The 17,444-nt window shown below is 57.1% G+C and overlaps 1 protein-coding gene across 1 annotated transcript; it reads left to right on the top strand.

The window, feature by feature from the left end:
• The first annotated feature begins 946 nt into the window (after positions 1-946).
• On the top strand, positions 947-15,862 carry LOC137167812 (protein lifeguard 3-like). Its single transcript, XM_067570104.1, has 11 exons — positions 947-1,316; positions 2,394-2,506; positions 2,967-3,043; positions 3,619-3,672; positions 5,503-5,553; positions 5,985-6,024; positions 6,363-6,400; positions 10,487-10,574; positions 13,231-13,326; positions 14,367-14,420; positions 15,165-15,862. The coding sequence occupies exons 1-11, from the start codon at positions 977-979 to the stop codon at positions 15,306-15,308; spliced, it is 1,095 nt and encodes a 364-aa protein (XP_067426205.1). The 5' UTR covers positions 947-976; the 3' UTR covers positions 15,309-15,862.
• Positions 15,863-17,444: the final 1,582 nt, after the last annotated feature.

A 17,444-nucleotide genomic window follows, 5' to 3' on the forward strand; every position in this document is an offset into this window, starting at 1 on the left:
AACCTATTGCCCCGCTGGTGTCTGTAACGATTGAGCCGTCGTTTATCAGCCCCGTTTAACGGACCCTTACTAGAAATCGGGACTAGAATTTGTTCTCCAAACGCCTGCGGCTTCGGTCGCTGGCCACCTTCTTGGCAGCTCGCTGACCGGTCACGGGCCGTCGCCTCTTTCTGGCTTGCCCTGAGTCTGTCCCGACGCGAGCCCCTTGGGGACAAAGTGGGATGAAATCTAGGAAGAGCCGGAGCCTGCTCTCCGGGCTGGTGGATGCAGCAGAATGACACCCCCGTTCCCACAGCTGCTGCAACGTGCCGGCTGGGATCCCGGCTTCGGGCAGAGCCCCCTCCTGCTCCCGTCTGATCGCTGGCCCGACTCCCCTGGGTTTTACTGGCCACAGGATCGGGCCCCTATGGAAAATGTCCGGCTGCTGCAAGCCCGCTGCAGGGAGAGGGGTTTAAAGGGCCCCTGGCCTGTCAGGACACGAAGCGGGCGACAGGGATTCGGGGCCTTTCACACACGCGTTCCTGCGAGCTGGCCCCATGTCCTGTCTGTCCTAGTCCTTCCTCGCTGGCTGTGACGGTGCCGAGTTGCTGCCCTGGCCCTGCATTCAGAGATCACTCGATCTGAACCCCGGAAGGACTGGGGGGAGCCATTTTCAGTCCGGGGCCACGGGGAAGGATGAATTCGCTGATCGTTGGCTTTTCAGACCCACCCTTTGAGCTGACGCGGTTCTTACCAGGATCTGCCTTGCGCTGGGTCTCTCCTATTGACCAGGCAGAAATATTGCCCTCGACATCTTGGAAGGAGGTTTCTGCCAGGTGGATCTGCACTGAGCTGGACTCAAAGCGTGGCGCGAAGGAGTCCCAGCTGCCGGGTATTGTGGCGGAGGATCCGGGCACTGAGCAGAGACCATAACGGTGGGTTTTTCTCTCCTGTCTCCAGGTGCAGAGGGAGAGAGGCTGACCTTTGCGGAGGCACCATGTCGTATTCCAGCGATCCTCCCCCCTACAGCGACGTCAGCCCCCTCATCCTGCAGCAGCCTGAGGAATACTCACAGCCTGGACCCTGTGCTGAGGAGTCCCCGCAGCCTGCCCCCTATCCCGGGGGCTACCCGCAGCCTGCCCCCTATCCCGGGGGCTACCCGCAGCCTGGAGGCTATCCCGGGGGCTACCCGCAGCCTGCCCCCTATCCCGGGGGCTACCCGCAGCCTGCCCCCTATCCCGGGAGCTACCCACAGCCGGGAGGATATGCACCCTCGGGGGGCTACCCCTATCCAGCTGGCCCGCTGCCCCCCATGACAGCACTCCCGATGGACTTAGGTGAGCTGCGCATTCACGGTGGGGTGCATCTTATGGGGGCCGCTGTGCTGCAGCCCCGGAGCTTAGAGGGCTGCAAACAGGGACCGGCAAACAGCCTCTGGGATCAGAGTAAACCCACTGGGCCCTCGAGGGGCTGAAAGAGACGAGGGTCTGGACCTGGTTCCAGTGGTTCTTGGGCCCTGTTCTGCACAGAGGCAGGTCGCCCCAGGGGCCAAGAGAGCAGCAATGGGCTGGATTCTGCTCTCAGGGGATGGGGCCAGAGGGGCCGTCAGGGTGGCAGTGCCCATGTGGGGGCAGAGGGTGAGGAATGACGCAAGACAGAGAAGATGGTGGGGCGCGGTGGGGCGGGGGGTCTCTGACAGGGCAGGGAAATGGATACGGTGTCTCAGGCTGGGCAGGACCCTGGTGTGGGTGTGTGGGGCTAGGGGAGGGATCTCCTTGACCCCTGGGATGGTCGGGCTCCGATCTGTCGCTCCCCCGGATCTGATAGAGAGGAGACGTCCTGATAAGAGGCAAATTATTCCAGTCTCCGGGCCCGTCGCCTCCACGCTGGTCTGAGCTGGCACCGGCCAGGCCCGCCCGCCCGTGGCGGTGGGATCTGCTCACCCCGGCCCGCAGAGCTGGCGAGATCGTGGGGCAGCCTCGGAAACCGCAGGGCTTGGGAGAGGGAAAGGCCCCGAGCTGGCCAGGGAACGATCCCGGGGATAAGGGCTGCCCTGCGGGGAACGGTCTGTTCCATCCACCCGCCAGGGTCGGTGCCACCGGGCGGTGACTTCCCTGCGCCTGACGCACGCCCGGCTTCCCCCTGCCGCGTGCCAGGCCGGCACCTCCCGCCCGGACCCAGCCCTCTCAGCCTGGGTGTCAGCGAGACCCCGGCTGGTGCCGAGGGGCCGTCGGGGCGGGACATCCCGTGGGGCAGCCCCTTCCCGGGGAGAGGCGGTCGAGGGGAACTTGACACTCGGGCGGAGCAGCCCCCGGACACTAGCCCTGTCAGCAGGGGCCCGGGGAGAGCCGATGCCCCCAGGCATGCCAGGGGCCGGGCGCTGACGGCTCCCTGCCCCCATTGTGTTCCCCCAGGGGACACCGTGCTCCCCGCAGGGGGCTGCTATGTCATCACCAGCTTGGGGGACAGCGTCGCCAGGGCCGTCGACTGGGACGACAGGAGAGTGCGACACGCCTTCATCCGCAAGGTCACTCCACTGCCCGGCCCCTGGGGGTGTGGGGGGGATGTCCCGGGGTGGAGGGCGGGTGGGGGGGGGGAGAAGCAGGCTGAGGCGAGTCTGGGGTCGGATATGGGGGGCCTGTGGCTGGCATGTCTGCGTGGCGAAGCCAGCGGCTGGGGGCAGCTGTGGAGGGGGCTGGGACTGGGCTACCGGGCCCCTCCCCACGCTCTGCTGGCTAACGGCACTCGGAGCCCGTGCCTGGGCGGGAGCCCCCAGTGGGGTTCGCAGCACGGCTGGCTCCACCCCGGTGCCTGCCCTGGAGGGACCGGCTGTAGGGCTACGAGAGCTTCGATCTCCACAGCCCAGCCGGCGCCTGGCGTCCTGGCCCGGCGCCCGTGGGGGCGTTGCTGTGCGCTGGCGCGGAGTCCATCAGGAGTGGGCGTGAGTGCCATGGGCGGGCTGACCCCTCTGTGCCCGTCTCTCTCAGGTCTACACCATCATCTCTGTCCAGCTGCTGGTGACCGTGGGCATCGTCGCCATCTTCACCTCTGTGAGTCTCTCTGAGCCCCTGCCCATCATATCTGTCCGGCTGCTGGTGACCGTGGGCACCCTCCGGAGGTCTTCACCTTCGTGTGAGCTCCTGGGGCCCCGTTCCCCGCTGAGGGGAGGGGCTGCGCCTTGCTGGGGGCTCGAGGAGACGGGCACCATCTCACAAGGCCGGGGGGACCCCCACCCCCAGGGCTGTTTAAAGCCGGGCTGGAAGCAGCCCTGTGGGACGGGCTGTGCGGGGTGACCCTGCCCTGGCCCTGGCAGGAGGCCGGGCGGATCCTGGCGGGTCTGACCAGGGCGTCAGGCACAAAGCGGGGCAGGATTGAAGCCCCGTCCTTGCTCCTGGGCTGGGGAGCCTGCAGCTGGTCTTTGCTGTGTGGGGCAGGGGCAGACAGCGGCCTGGGGGTGATGATGAGCAGGGAGCGTCTCGTTTCCCAGAGATCAGTCTGCTGCTCTCTAGGGCCCAGGCCGCGAACACCAGGGGTGGTAAACCCGGGGTGGGGGGGGAGGAGAAGGGACCTCGTACCTCCTGCTTCCGGGGTGAGTGGTGAACCCAGGGGCCGATCTCACGCTCTTCTCCCTCTGCGCAGCTCCCCCGTCCGCAGCTTTGTGCAATGGAACGTTACCGTGTACTACGCCTCCTGGTAAGTATCACCCTGCTCTCAGAGCAGCGCTGCCTGGGACAACTGCCCTGCCTGCTCACCCGCTGCCCCCATGGCTGGGCCCTTGCGCTGCCCTGGCAGACCTGGCAGAGTCACTGCCAATCTGCCAATGGGCCGCCAGGCTCCCTGCCGAGCGCCACAAGGCGCAGATGCCCCACGCTAGAGACAGAAGTGTCGGCACTGCCTCCAGCCCCTGGAGACATGGGGACTGAGAGGCCACTGCTGGGAACCCGTTTGTAGGGTGAGTTAATCACAGCTCACTTTCTCTCAGGGGGAAAAAACCAAGGAAATCAAGTGCAAAAAACTCTGTTAATGCAGCGTTACAGCTGCGAACGACTGCCCAGGCCTGTCCTGGTTCTTAGCGCAGTAGTAACTTGGTCACGTCACGGTATCGATTAAGGTGTGACGGTCATGACATGGCAAGTCCGTTAGCAAGGATTATTAATTAGTCTGTCAAACTGGGGGTTGAACCATATGACTGGAGAGTGGGGGGTGGGGCAGGTGATTCAGACAGCTGGGGACTCGGGAGTCTGACTTCAATAGCAGGCAAGGTTGGGGAACAAATTTTGAAGGAAAGACTAATCCGAGACGTGGAGGTAACTGGAAAATGGGATAACGTGCAGTGGGCTCACCAAAGGTCGGTGGTGCCGGGCGAGCCTGGTCTCTTTCTTTGGGAAGAGAACTGATCCTCTAGACAAGGGAAATGTGGTAGATCTGTCTGTCCGGGTTTCACTCCAGCATTACCGTGTGGGAACTCATCCGCTAAGACGGAGACCATGAGGAGTAGTGCAGGAACTGGAAGGCAGTGAAGGAACTGGCAGCGAAGGGATAACCCTCTCCTTCCAGCACAAGCCAGCAGGCCGGAGGGAGGTGGCTAGTGGAGTTCTTCCTGGATCGGTCTTGCATCGATCTCACTTAGTATTTTCATGGGTGGCTTTGGCACACAGAGTAGGAGCGGGCTAATGAAGCCGGCTGATGCTGCAGCGTTGGGTGGCGGCGTCAGTCCAGAGGCGTGTCGGAATATCCCGCGGGAGGAATTGGTTGACCCACAGACGTGAGAAATAGAAAGGGGATGAAATTTTGTAATGCCCGGGCGGGTGTTTGGAGAACAAGAAGAAGAAATGTCTGCTCTAAACTGGGGGCTCATCAGTGGGGGTGACGGAGGTGGAGAAAAACGTGGGGTGTGGGATGCCTGTGAGCTACTGATGTGGTGTCGCCATGAAAACAGGCAAACATGATCCCAGGATGTACCAGGCGAGGCCTTTCCAGGAGAGAGAGAGAGAGAGGTATTAATGTCCTTACACAAAGCACGGGTAGGGCCTCATCTGGATCCTGTGTTCAGCTGTGGTCACCCCTCTTCAAGAGAGATGAATTCGAACTGGGCAGGTGCAGAGAAGAGCTGCCCGGATGATCAGGGGAAGGGAGGATCTGTCTTATGGGGTGGGGGGAGACGATAGTAGAGACGGGACTTTGACTCAGGAGGTCCCTGCTAGTCCTCTGTTCTCGGGTTAGGACGTGACGAGGGAGTGAGGTCTAGTGGCTGGAGCCTGAGCCTGCTGGTGATGAGCTGTCTGCTCAGACCTTCTTTGCCACTGACCCACCGTGTGGCCTCACCGCTGCTTTGTGCCTCAGTTTCCCCTCAGTGTCATGGGGATAACGCTTCCCTGACCCCGGAGCTCTATGTGAATTGTAAGGCATGAACGCCAGGTGCTTTGAGATCCTCAGGTGCAGGCGAGGGACAGCACACAGCATATGGCCAGCAGGGCAGAGCTTGTTGGAACGGCTCCGACGTCTGTCTCCTTCCCTCCCCAGCGCTGTGTTCCTGGTCACCTACCTGTTGATGGCTTGCTGCAAGGGCCCCAGGTGAATGTCTCCATCAGCGCCGGGGAGCAGAGAGCGGCCCCTCCCTCCGAGCCCACGCTCCGGCTCAGAGTCCCCTGGGCACCGGGCAATCGGGTGGGGCGGGGGGAGTGTCTGAGGCAGGAGGGTCGAGGTCCAAATGGCTTCTGGCTCCATCCCCCAGAGGCGATGAGACAAGGCTGCGCCCCAGGGGTGGGTCCCGTCCATCCGGGGCCGCCGCCCACCCCAGCTGGAGGATTGATTATCATGGGTCCCCCCCCCCCCCCTGTGCCCTGCAATCTCATTGGGCCGAAGTGTTGCACTCGCTCCGGGCGACATCACGATGAGCTCACCCCAGAAACCCCGACCCCCTCGGGTCCCCCCCAGCCTGCAGCGCGGCGCCCTGGGCTCAGACCACCTGTGCCCTGACCTTTGTGTTTGCTGCCTTCCCCCAGGAGACGCTTCCCCTGGAACATCATCCTGCTGAGCATCTTCGTAAGTGACGCAGTGGGGCCGGGTTGTACGGTTTGGGGGGGGGGGGGCAGTGATCCTGGGAGGGGGACTGCGGGGGTGAAACGGGGAGGAGCGGGATGGAAAAGGGAAGGTTTGGTGGATGGGGTGTGGGTGTGTTTCATGGGCCCTCTCCTACCTCGGGGTCACACCTGTGGCTAAAACACACCCCTCAGGGCACGGGCACCTTAGTGCCTCCTCCCTTGAATCCCCCCGTCTCTGCGTGGCCCCGGGAAGCCGTTCCCTCCCCGCCACGAGGGCTTTGATCCCTCCCTGGGGCTGGCTCTGAAGCTAATTGCACTTTTTCCTTTCCTTTGCTGCAGACGCTGGCCATGTCGTTCATGGCGGGAACCATCGCCAGGTACCGGCCGGGGACACCCACTCTGAGCCCCTTCCCTCCTCCGGCTTTCCCGAGCTCGCCTGTCGCCCGCAGGGGCGAGGCAGTGAAGGACGTGTCCAGCAGGCCATCAGCATCCCAGCGAACGGACAGCCCCCCTCGCTTAAAAATGAACAGAGACCTTTTTGGTAGCAAATTAATCTCGGAAAGGCCCTGGGATTCCAACCCCAGAACTGCCCTAGCTGCAGACCTGAAATGGAGATCAAAGCAGGTTCTTCCCCTGTTATCTGCCAAGGCCCCGCTCAGTGTCTCCCCTTGAGGACTGCTGCTTTGCCTTCCGACCCTGTGACCTGCAGAAAGGGCTGAAAGCCGCAGGAGGATGTGGGAAGTTGCCAGAGGGCCGTTGGAGAGGCAAGAGGGAAAGAGTGGGATGATCTGCCATGCATCTTAGCTGCCTACGCACTAAAGCAAAGGGTCTGGGGAATCAACTGGCAGGCCGGAAAGAATGATGACTTAATTGGCATCCCAATATAAATCTTAAGGTGGGAATATTGGTATAGAGGGGATCTCTTGGTCAGGAAGGACTGTGGGGGGAAAAGGGAGGAGGCAGGAATGTGCGTACTGGCTCTGAGCTCTGGAAAGAAGGTGAGAGGCATTGCTGTTAAAAGTCTCTGGGGGAAGATGAAAGGGGGGAAAATAAGGGTGACGTCGTAGTAGGGGTTTACTACAGGCCCCCAAATCAGGAGGAGGAGTTGGATGCTGCTGCTTTCTTACAACAAATAATAGACGTATCCAAAGCAGGGGCTGTGGTGGTAATGTCCATTGGAGCAACAATGCAGCAGGTCATCCATGGTCCAGCAAGTTCTTGGAATGGGCTGGGAGCATTTTTTGTTCTGGATGGTGGAGGCCGTCCCTAGGGGGTTGCTACTTTCGATGTGGGTCTCGTTGAGAATCTGAAGACGGGAGGCAACGTGAGTGAACGTGATCATGAAACGATGGATTTCATAAGTCTAAGGAAAGGGAGTCGGAGAAGCAGAATGAGGACAACGGACTTTGAGAAACCAGGCTTTAACAAAGCCAGAGGAGCGGTAGGTCAGGTCCCATGGGAAGGAGTTAAGGAGAAAAGGGAGTCTCTAAAAAGGGACCCTATGAAAGGCACAACAGCAAACCACCCTGCTGCGAAGGAAAGTCAGGAAGAAGAATAAAAGGCCACTCTGGCTCCTGCAGGAGCCTTTAGTGACTTGAAAATCAAAAGGAATCCGATAAAAAGTAGAAACAAGGACAAATTGCTAAGGAGGAGGCTGAAGGAATAGCACAAGCCTGTCAGGACAAAATCCAGTAAGTCTGAGGCACAAAACGAGTCACACCTAGCCAGAGAGACGAATGACAGTGTAGGTTCGTTAAGGGAAAGCAGAGCCATTAACAGATCTAGAGACAGCCGAGGTGTTTAACGTCTATTTCATGTCAGTCTTCACCACCAAGATTAATTGTGAACAGGTGAGTCACTCAGTGTTAACAACCCAGGGCAGGGTCTTGGGAAAGAACATGTTAAAAAATACTTAAGATGGATGTACTCAGCTGGCAGGGACGGATGATGACCTTGGCCCTAAGGGACTGAAGGAACTCACTGAAGCCATCTCAGAACCATTAGTGGTTGTCTTTGAGAACTGGAGGACAGGTGAGGTCCCAGAGGACTGGAGAAGGGCAAGCGTAGTGCCCATCTTCAAAAAGGGGAAGCAGGAGGACCTGGGGAGCTGTAAACTGGTCAGACGAGCGTTAATAATTTGTTCCAGTCGCTTTCCTGGTGTTGAACAATCCAGGTGTAAGCACCTCGAGAATAACCGGGTCATAAGGAATAGCCAGCGTGGATTTGCCAAGAACAAATCGTCCCAAACAAACCTAATTCCCTTGTTTGACAGGGTCACCAGCCAAATGGCCGAGGAAAAGCAGTAGACACACGATCTGTCTGGACTGGAGTAAAACTGTTGACGCTGTCCCACGTGACAGTCTCCTCAGCAGCTGAGGAAAATATGGCCTAGGTGAAATTACTCTACGGTTGGTTCACAATTGGTTGAACGACTGTCGGCCAATGGAACAGACAGTGTAGGGCGGTTGTGGAAGCTCCTTCACTGCAGGTTCTCAAAAGGAGGCCGGTTTAGATGCAACAAATCCTGCATCTTGGCAGGGGTCAGGCTAGAACCTGGCCCTTGGTCCCTGCTAACGCTATGGTTCCATGATCAGTGGTTTGCTGTCAGACTGGGAGGACAAGCTGAGGGGGATCACGCTGTGGTCTGCCCTGGTTCCAGCGCTACTTAGTGGTTTTCATTCAGCGCTTGGCTCATGGAGTGGAGAATGATTATAAAATTGGCAGGTGGCACCCCGTCGGGCGGGCTTGCGAGCCCGTTGGAGGGCAGGGTTAGAATTCAAAACGATCTCGATCAATTGTCCTGAAATCCATCAGAAATGTCAGTGAAGACACGTGTCAAACACTGGCCCTTACAAAGGGAACATCAAACGCACCATGACAAAACGGGGAATAATTGGCTAGGCGGCCGTGCTGCTGAAACGGATCTGGGGCTTCTAGCGGCTCAGAAATGGAAAGAGTCCGTGTGATGTTGTTGTGAGAAGGGCAGGTTGCGTTCTGGGGCGTATTAATGGGAGTGTCCGAGGTAAGACCCGGGAGGTGATTGTCCCGCTCTGCTCGGCGCTTGGTAGGTCTCTGCTGGAGAAGTGTGTGTAGTGCTGGGCCTGGCACTTTCAGAAAGGTGTGAACAAACGGGAGGTCGTGCAGCGGGGAGCACCGAAAACGAGAAGAGATTCAGAAAACCTGACTTCTGAGGAAAGGCAGAAAGACTTGGCATGTGATGGCTGAGGCAGGGCATAGTAAGTCTCTCCAGTATGTGAAGGGCTGTTATGAAGAGGACCATGATCAATCCTCCATGTCCACGGAGGGTAGGAAAGACGGATCTACTTACTCTGCAGCGAGGGAGGGTTCGGTTCGATATTAGGCAAAGCTTTCTAACTGGATGGCTAGTGGAGCTCTGGGACAGGTGACCTAGGGAGGCTGCGGGATCCCCATCAGAGGAAGTTTTTAAGAACAGGCTGGACAAACACCGTTCGGGGACGGTCCGGGTTTCCTTGGGCCCGCTGTAGCGTGGGAATGAACTAGATGACCTCTTCAGGTTCCTTCCAGCCCTCCCTTTCCCGCATGCTAATGGAAGCAGCACCTCTGCCTGCCTCCCCCCCGCCGTTGCATGCCCCCGTCCCGTGGTAGCTACGTCGCTGATTCTCACCAGCAGCTCCTCCCGCACAGGGCTTGGCAGATAACCGAGGGCAGGATTTTGGGTGAAACGACTGATCCTGTCTCCGTTTGCTTGTAGAGCTGAGTTCTGATTTGGAATGGGTTTAAAGTGGCGAGAGAGGAAAGTTTTTTTTTATTTCCCCTTTCACAATCTGCAACTTGGCCTCTTCATCTCTGCTCTTGGGCAGTTTCCTAGAATAGCGGGGGGGTCTGTGCCTGTACGTCCTGCTCTGAACGGGGCACCGCCAATCTGCTTGGCCGTGTCCTTGCCTAGAGCCGTTGAAAATGGGGCAAAGGGAATGTCTCCTGGGCGTCTGCCCTTCTGTTGACTGTCTGGTAACCAGAGCGAGAAGGACGGGTGTGTTTGGTGATGTCTTTTTCAGTATAGATGGTGAAAATACAGGCAGCCCGTGTCAATGACCGGTCTTCACGCACGGTCCGGCTCTGCCGTGTTTGGGTCACTAGCCCTGTGTGGGGACGGTGGCTCTGCCGGAAAGGGAAGCCAGCCCCCCTTGGCACCAGGGTCTCCAGCTTTGGAAGGAATCCCCCCTCGCTTAGCGTCGCCCTGGAGCCGGGACTCAAACAGCCACCGTCTGGGGGCGAGTCGCAGAATTGCAGGCTGCCCGTGATGGCTTTTCTGTAGGCCCGTCAGGGCAGTGTCTGAACGGGGCCCCCCACCCGGCTGCCACCCCCTGGATTGCGCTGCCGGGGAGCCAGCCCCATTTCTGAGCCCCCGTTACATGCGGAGGGTGAATTGGGAAATAATTGTGACTGGCTTTAAACTAATACCCCACCCCCTTGGTTTGCAGCACATATGACACCAATGCTGTCCTGATCGCCATGGGGATCACTGCTGTGGTGGCCATAATTGTCACCATCTTCTGCTTCCAGACCAAGGTGAGGCTCCAGGTGGTCCCTGCCCGGCAGGGGTCAGCAGCGACCGGAGGGGAGCGGGGGTCAGATGCTGCATCATAGGCTGGGACTGGACACAGGGTCAGACGCTGCATGGTCCAGAGTGGGGTGCTGGGGGGGCAGAGAGCCCCTTCCCCTGGGGGGGACATGCTGCCTCCACCCAACTCTGGGACTGACGGAGCAGGAATCGAACCTGGATCTCACACGGTGGCCATAGAGAACCAGCTCAGTGACCCTGCAGGGGCGGCGCATTGGGGCGACCCTTCCTTCCGGCAGGGTGGCCGATCCCCAGCCCGGCTGTGTCCCAGCTGGGTGGCAAAGTGCCCTGCCTGCCTCCCTGCCCGGGCTGCCAAACCGCCTCCCTCGGGGAAGACCCGACGCAGCTGATCCTCACTGCTATGGGGAGCAGACATCCCCCAGGCCACCCCTGGCTTTGGCACCTGTGACCCGTCCATGCCCAGGGCAGCCAACTGATAATGCCAAGATCAGGGCAGGCTGCAAATGGAGAGCAGATTCTCTCAGCGCTGGTGGGTGGCACTGAAAGCCCGGCTTCCCAACCAGCCATAAACTGTGCTTCTAATTCCCCCAAACTGGTTATCAAGAAGCCAGTCCACAAATACACACAGCCCCTTTACTGCATTCCAGTCTCTGGCTCCCAATCAGCCACTAGGTCCAGTAAACAGATCAGTTATTTAAACTCTCTGCTCTTTACTAAAAAGGTTTCTCCTGACCCCAAAGGGTCAGCCACAGCACCAGAGCAATTCAAATTTGGATCTTACCCAAAATCCCACGCTGCCAGCCAATCCTTTAGTAACTAAAACTAAAGGTTTATTATAAAAAGAAAGAAACAAACCATAAGAGAAGTGTTACAGGATTAAAGCAATCAGATACAGACAGATGATTGGAAAGTCCATATACAGCAGGTTTCTAGGAGAATCGTGGAGTTTGCAGGCTTTTACAGCACATCCAGTACCTGGATGGGTCTCAGTCCTTTGTTTCACAGTTCAGTTCAGTTGTAGATTAGATGATCCAGAGGTAGGCTGCAGACTAAAGACCAAATGGATCCTGGGCACCTGCTTTTTGTGTCCTTTGGCCTTGGACATGCTGCTTGTGGAATTTTACAGGAACAAAATGGAGTCCAGAGTCACATGGGCAAGTCCTGGTGACACATCAGGTACATCCCTGGCTTCTCCCCCTGGGGCCCTTGTACCTGTGAGTTTCCTTAATGGGCCATTAAGCAGGCTAGTGCTGCAGCCATCCTGTCTGGGGAGTCGCTCAGACACAGCACAATTTGAAATACAGACACAACAAACACAGCCATAACTTCCATTACACACATAACACATCCTCATCTTACTTAGCACATTACAGCCTTTCTGACAGTCCCTGACATGGCATAGCTCACATGAATTACTGTGATTTTGACATATTGATGTTAAATAACATAATAAATGGCCCCCTCCCCCCCCCCCCCCCCCCCCCCCATCCAGCCAGCATGACATCCCCAACGCGAGATTGGTGTAGAAGGGAGTAATCAGAGCTCCTGAATACACCTCAAGGGCCCCCCAATCCAGCCAGCTCACAGCACCTCCTGTGGGGTAAGCCTGGTGCCATGCAGGGGGATAAAAATCCAAGGTTTTTTTTCTTTTAAAAAAATAACTATTTAAAATTAAATTTGAAATTGACAATTTAAGACATAAACTTATTGTAATCTATTGAGGTCATTTACATTTAATGCAAAGAATATTAAGCAGCACATGTTTCCTGCCAACTTTTAAAGAAAGTCACACCAGGGGACTGGTGGAAATCACTGGCTAAGCACCTGTAGCCAGGGTTTGTTGAAGGGCTAAGCCAGCTTTTGACAGGAGGAGCTTCTACTGCAGGTGCGGCGAGATTATTTTCTCGGTTTCAGTTTATTTAAGTAGTTCACTGCATTCAAAGCTAAGAAACCAACGGGGGAGTGAAAAAGTAGGACAGTTTGTTTTCCTCTTCCAATCTATGAATAAAAACCAAATGTTAGAGGATGCGATCTGCTGGATCGAAAATCCTGAAGGACACTGACTAGAAACAATCAGTTCACTAACTACAGACAATACTTCCTTTGTTTAATAAATCAGTTAGTTTTGAGTGCAAAACATTTTTGATAAACATTTTTTCTTATGTATCCAGCACATTTAAAGTAGTTTTATTTAATGACAAAAAATTCGCTGTTTTTCTGCATTTTTAATTGTTTGAATTTCCATCCAAATAGAGCTTGACACATCACAAAATAATCATCTGGTCAAAAGTTAAGCTAAGTAAGGGCTTAAATAGATGTGTATAGATATGGTGCATCTCCTGGCTAGCAAAGAGAAGCACCCAGTGTAGTGTGAAGGCTCTATTTAGTTGCAAATCTACATGTTTTAATGATTATCAAGCAATGAGAGATTTTCTTTAGGATAATAACTACAAAGCACAAATGCAAATCACGATAAAAATCGATGATTTAAATCAAGGTTTCCCACTTGCTGATTTAAACCACGATTAAAATTGGTGATTGAAATGGCTTTGATTTAAATCCGCCCATCCGGGTGCAGCGGGATGGCTGTATTCCGCTACCCTCTGTGATTCCCTCAGTGACTTCTCTCCATCCCGTTGGCAGGTGGATTTCATATCATGCACCGGACTCTTCTGTGTCCTGGGGATCGTTCTCATTCTGACATCGCTAGTCACCACCGCTGTTCTCTACTACCAATACGTGAGTAGTGGCTGCTCCTTGTAACACAGGGACTGGGGGAGACCCGTTCAGGGACACACTGGGACATGATACCAACTCTGCAGGCCCCGTGCATGTCAGCAGGACTTAACATTTCTGCATGGCACATGTGACCTGCCTGAGTCTGCAGAGAGCCTGAAACAGTAGCTCTGACCGAGGGGCGACCTGTCCCATTTACACAGGGGAGATGTTAACTCTGAAACCTAATTGCGACAGATCAGAAAGTCGGCCGCAGAGAGATTTCATCCCTTCTCACATCAGACTCTGGGCAGGCGGTGAATGAAGTTACCCAAACTTTGTCTCCCAAATTGGCCCCGCTTCAGCATCTTGCAGGAAAGCAAATCTCTGTCCCTGAGCTGAATGCACTTGGTAACAGCTCGCACTTGGGCCAGGAATGTCGCTGCATGTTTTGTTGACTGCGGAAGTATTGCCTGGGAGACTGGATCCACCTTAAAAGGCAACTGTTCTGCAGACGTGGTCTTTGGGAGTGGCTAACATCAGATCATCTGTTCTTCACCCCATCCTGCGGCTGTGCCTCCTGGAGCACAAACAAGAGACCTACCTAGCGCCTTGCCACACTTCCTGTGCTGAGCAGGGTTAGGCCTGGTTGATGCTCAGATGAGAGGCCTCCCAAGCAACCCCTGTTACATCTGAGTGACGTGTGAGTGGCTCAGGGTGGGGGGTGCTCTCCTCTCCCCTCCCCTCAGGGTTGGTGTTGACCCTGGTGCCCCCGAGTTGTGCACAGGGGTGCTGTGTGGCTGGAGGTGCTCTTTCAGGGGACGTGCGAACCCAAGAGTCCTGACATCCTGTAGCCTCTTCAAAAATCCCCTGGTGTGTTTTGCAGGAGGTAGGATGTTAGCCAGGAGCTATCAGGCTCCTCACCAGAGGTGGCTGCCTTTCGGGGGGTGGGCGAAGGAATCTCTGGGGGGATACGCCCTGGGTTCTGAATAGTTTTTCTCCAGCCCCACAGTAGCTCTGGACTCCGAACGCCTGCTCAGAGCAACCTTCCTTCTTTCTTGCAGATTCAGTGGGTCCACATGGTGTTTGCAGCCATCGCTGCCATCGCCTTCACCCTGGTGAGTAACGTCTCTAGCCCTCCGCCAGTGGCGGACCGACGGGGGGGAGCCATGGCCTCCAGGCACCAGCCTGTGGGGTAGCACTGGCCAGGCCCTTCCGAGTGCTATCAGCAAAGCTGCAAATCCACAGCGAAACAACACACAAGTTGTCAAACGCAGGCGGGGCGGGGCCAGGCGCGAGTCCGGGCTCGGGCCGACAGGATGGGGTGGGCCTGAAAGACAAGACTGGGTTAGTCCCCAGCCCCCGGCAGCGCCCCTCCAGCCGTGTGTGTCTCCCCTCCAGCAGCTCCCCCGTCTGTTCTCCCAGCAGTCTGCTTCTTCCCCCCGCCCCCCCCCATCAGTGCACCCCCCGGCCGTCTGTCCCCCCCCCAGGTAGTGCACCCCTCCTAGCCATGTTTGCCTCCCCTCAAGCAATGCATCCACCCGTCCATTCCCCCATCAAGCAGTGTGCCCCCCCCAGCCATGTCGCCCCTCCCAGCTGTGTGTCTCTTGTGCTCTTCCCCGGCCACGTGTCTCTCTCCCACACCCCCCAGCGGACGGGGCGGGGAAGGGAGAGCCCAGATGTGAGCACTGGGCGCCGGAGAACCACGGTACCCCACTGCCCTGTCTCGGCTGAGCCAGGAACTTCCTACACGGGCTGTTGCGTTGCCGCGTTCCTGGGGGAGGGTGGAGTTGTGTGCGGGGCTGAGGTTCTCGCGCGGCGAGGCTGACCCCGTCGCCCTGTCTCTGGTCCTGTCCCCCCAGTTCCTGGCCTATGACACCCAGCTGTTGGTAGGGAACCGGCAGTACGCCCTCAGCCCCGAGGAGTACGTCTTCGGAGCTGTGGAGATCTACGTGGACATCATCTACATCTTCTTGTTCCTGCTGCGATGCTTGGGCTGGAGATAGAGCTTCCCACAGGGCTCCTGGCTGGCCTGGGCCCGGGAGCGCTCTGGGAACGCGCTGCTTCCTTCCTGTATTTCTCTTCCCTTCTCCTTCCTTGCCCCCGTGTGTGTCCCCAAGACCAATGGCCTCTGCTTTCCCTCTTTGCCCGGGGAGCCCAGCGCGGGATTCCCACAGCCTGTGCATAGAGGGGGAGCGGGCGAAACTGGCTCCCGGGCCCTGCAGAAGCCCCAGAACGAGGCTTTGCCCAGCGATGACGCCGGCATCAGCAGATTTCTGCCTGCCCCGTTAATTGCTCTGCTGCCCTCTGTGCTCTCAGGCGGCCTCCTGGCTTTCTTCTCTCCCCCCGCTGCCCCCAGGGACGTGTCCATGAAGTGAGTTAACCCCCTTCGCATCCTCTCTTGCAGAGGTGCGTCCCTGGCACTGCTTCTGTCTGAACCCAGATCTTCCTGGCACAGGTCCCCGGAAGCTGCCTGCTCTCACAGGGAGAAATCTGGCTGTGCACATCAGTTTTTAAATTCACATTGGTCTCCCTCAGCTGAAGGTGGTGGCAGTGTGTGGGGGTTTTGAGGGGGGGGAGGGGGGACTCACGCCCACCTGTATGACAGGCGCTAACAGCGCTAGTCACAAACCCTCAGCGCCGTGCTGCGTGACGGAGCCAACCCGCCGGCTGCCATCACCAGGTCTGGGTTCCCCTGGCTGTCGCCTTGGCCAGCCGGAGTTGTGTTCGTTTCGGCTGCCCTTCTCCCGCTGCGTGCCCCCGGGGAGGAACGGTCCGTCACGTGGCCGGCTGGCCTCTGGTCTCATTTCCTGCCCCCAGCCCCTCACACACAGTCCCTCTGCCGTCACTAGCGGCTAGGACAAGGGGGCACCTAATTTTCCCCAGAAACCGCCAAGGAAGAGTATTTCTGGACATCACGCTCCGCGTAGTGAGCGGTGAGACGGAGTCTCAGCGCCGAGGAGGAGGGAATTCACGTCTCTCATTGGAGAGGACAGGTAGTTCTAGGCTTATGTCTCGTGAGACTGACCTCTCCCCCGGCGAGCAGCGTAACTCTGAAATAACTTGCCAGATGATTTTTGTTCCCTGGAGCTGCCGGAGGGCGAGCCTGGGCCACGTCAGCCCTGACTGCTGGTCGGACCCAGGTGAGATGCGGCAGGAGGGGAAAGCAAGGCAAAGGGGCAGCGCCTTCATCAAATCCAGGCCAAGGAGAGCAGAAAGATGGGGGCTCGGTCCTCACTCAGAACCAAATCCCAGAGTTGCACCTTCCCCCTGTCCTGCGGTGGGGAGGGGCAGAGGGGTGCAATCAGTGCAGTGATCTGATTTTAAAGGGGGGAAAGGGTATTTTATACATGTCCTGAACATCAGTGTTTTCCCAGCACAGTTTTCAGCCTGTGTCGGTGTGCGTTTTTCTTCTTTTTAATAGTACAACAAAAATCTTAAGCGTTAACAGCACTGCACTGGTCCTTTACCACGGGCCTGCGACCTGCCTTAACCTAGCCTAGTGCTAATTTTTAAATCTCCTGAGCCGCAGCCTGACGTGTACACAGGCGAGAGCCGGGCTGGCTTCGGAAAGGTTTTTGTTGTTTTTAATTCAAAGTATTTTATCCTGGGTTAAGCAAACGGTTTTTTACGGAGATGCTGTGTTGTATATTTGACTAGTCGAGAAAGCTGAAGTGCATTGAAATAACACTGTGCCCGGCGGGGGAGAGGTGACTGGCACACGTGTGGACGGGGGGAATTTGAGACCCACACTGTGTATTGCTCATGCTCTCCAGCACGGTGTTAGGTGTTCGCTTATCGCAGGAGGAAACGGAACAGGGGCTGCAGGCAGGGGCCTCAGGCAATGTTGTAAGTCCCCCTCCCTCACTCTAGAGGCTGGAATAGATGCTTTAAGTGGGGGCATCTCTCCCCGCTTCCACCTACAGGACGGGGCAAAACTGGGGTGGTTGAGCACTCTAGTTCCTGCAGGACAGCGCTGAACCAGACCCCGTTCCCAACTCCCACTGGGAAGAGCCGGCTCAGAGCAGGATCCCCAGTGAACTGCGAGAAGGGCAGGGCGTAAACATGAGCTGCACCCCAGTTCTCGTGCCAACCCTTTGGGCTCCTTCCAGGAATTTAGCGTCTTGGTCCAGCCTTGTTCA

This window comes from Emydura macquarii, unplaced genomic scaffold (assembly GCF_026122565.2).
Source record: "Emydura macquarii macquarii isolate MOO-44397 ecotype Brisbane River unplaced genomic scaffold, CSIRO-AGI_Emac_v2 contig_2988, whole genome shotgun sequence".
Taxonomy (NCBI): domain Eukaryota; kingdom Metazoa; phylum Chordata; order Testudines; family Chelidae; genus Emydura; species Emydura macquarii.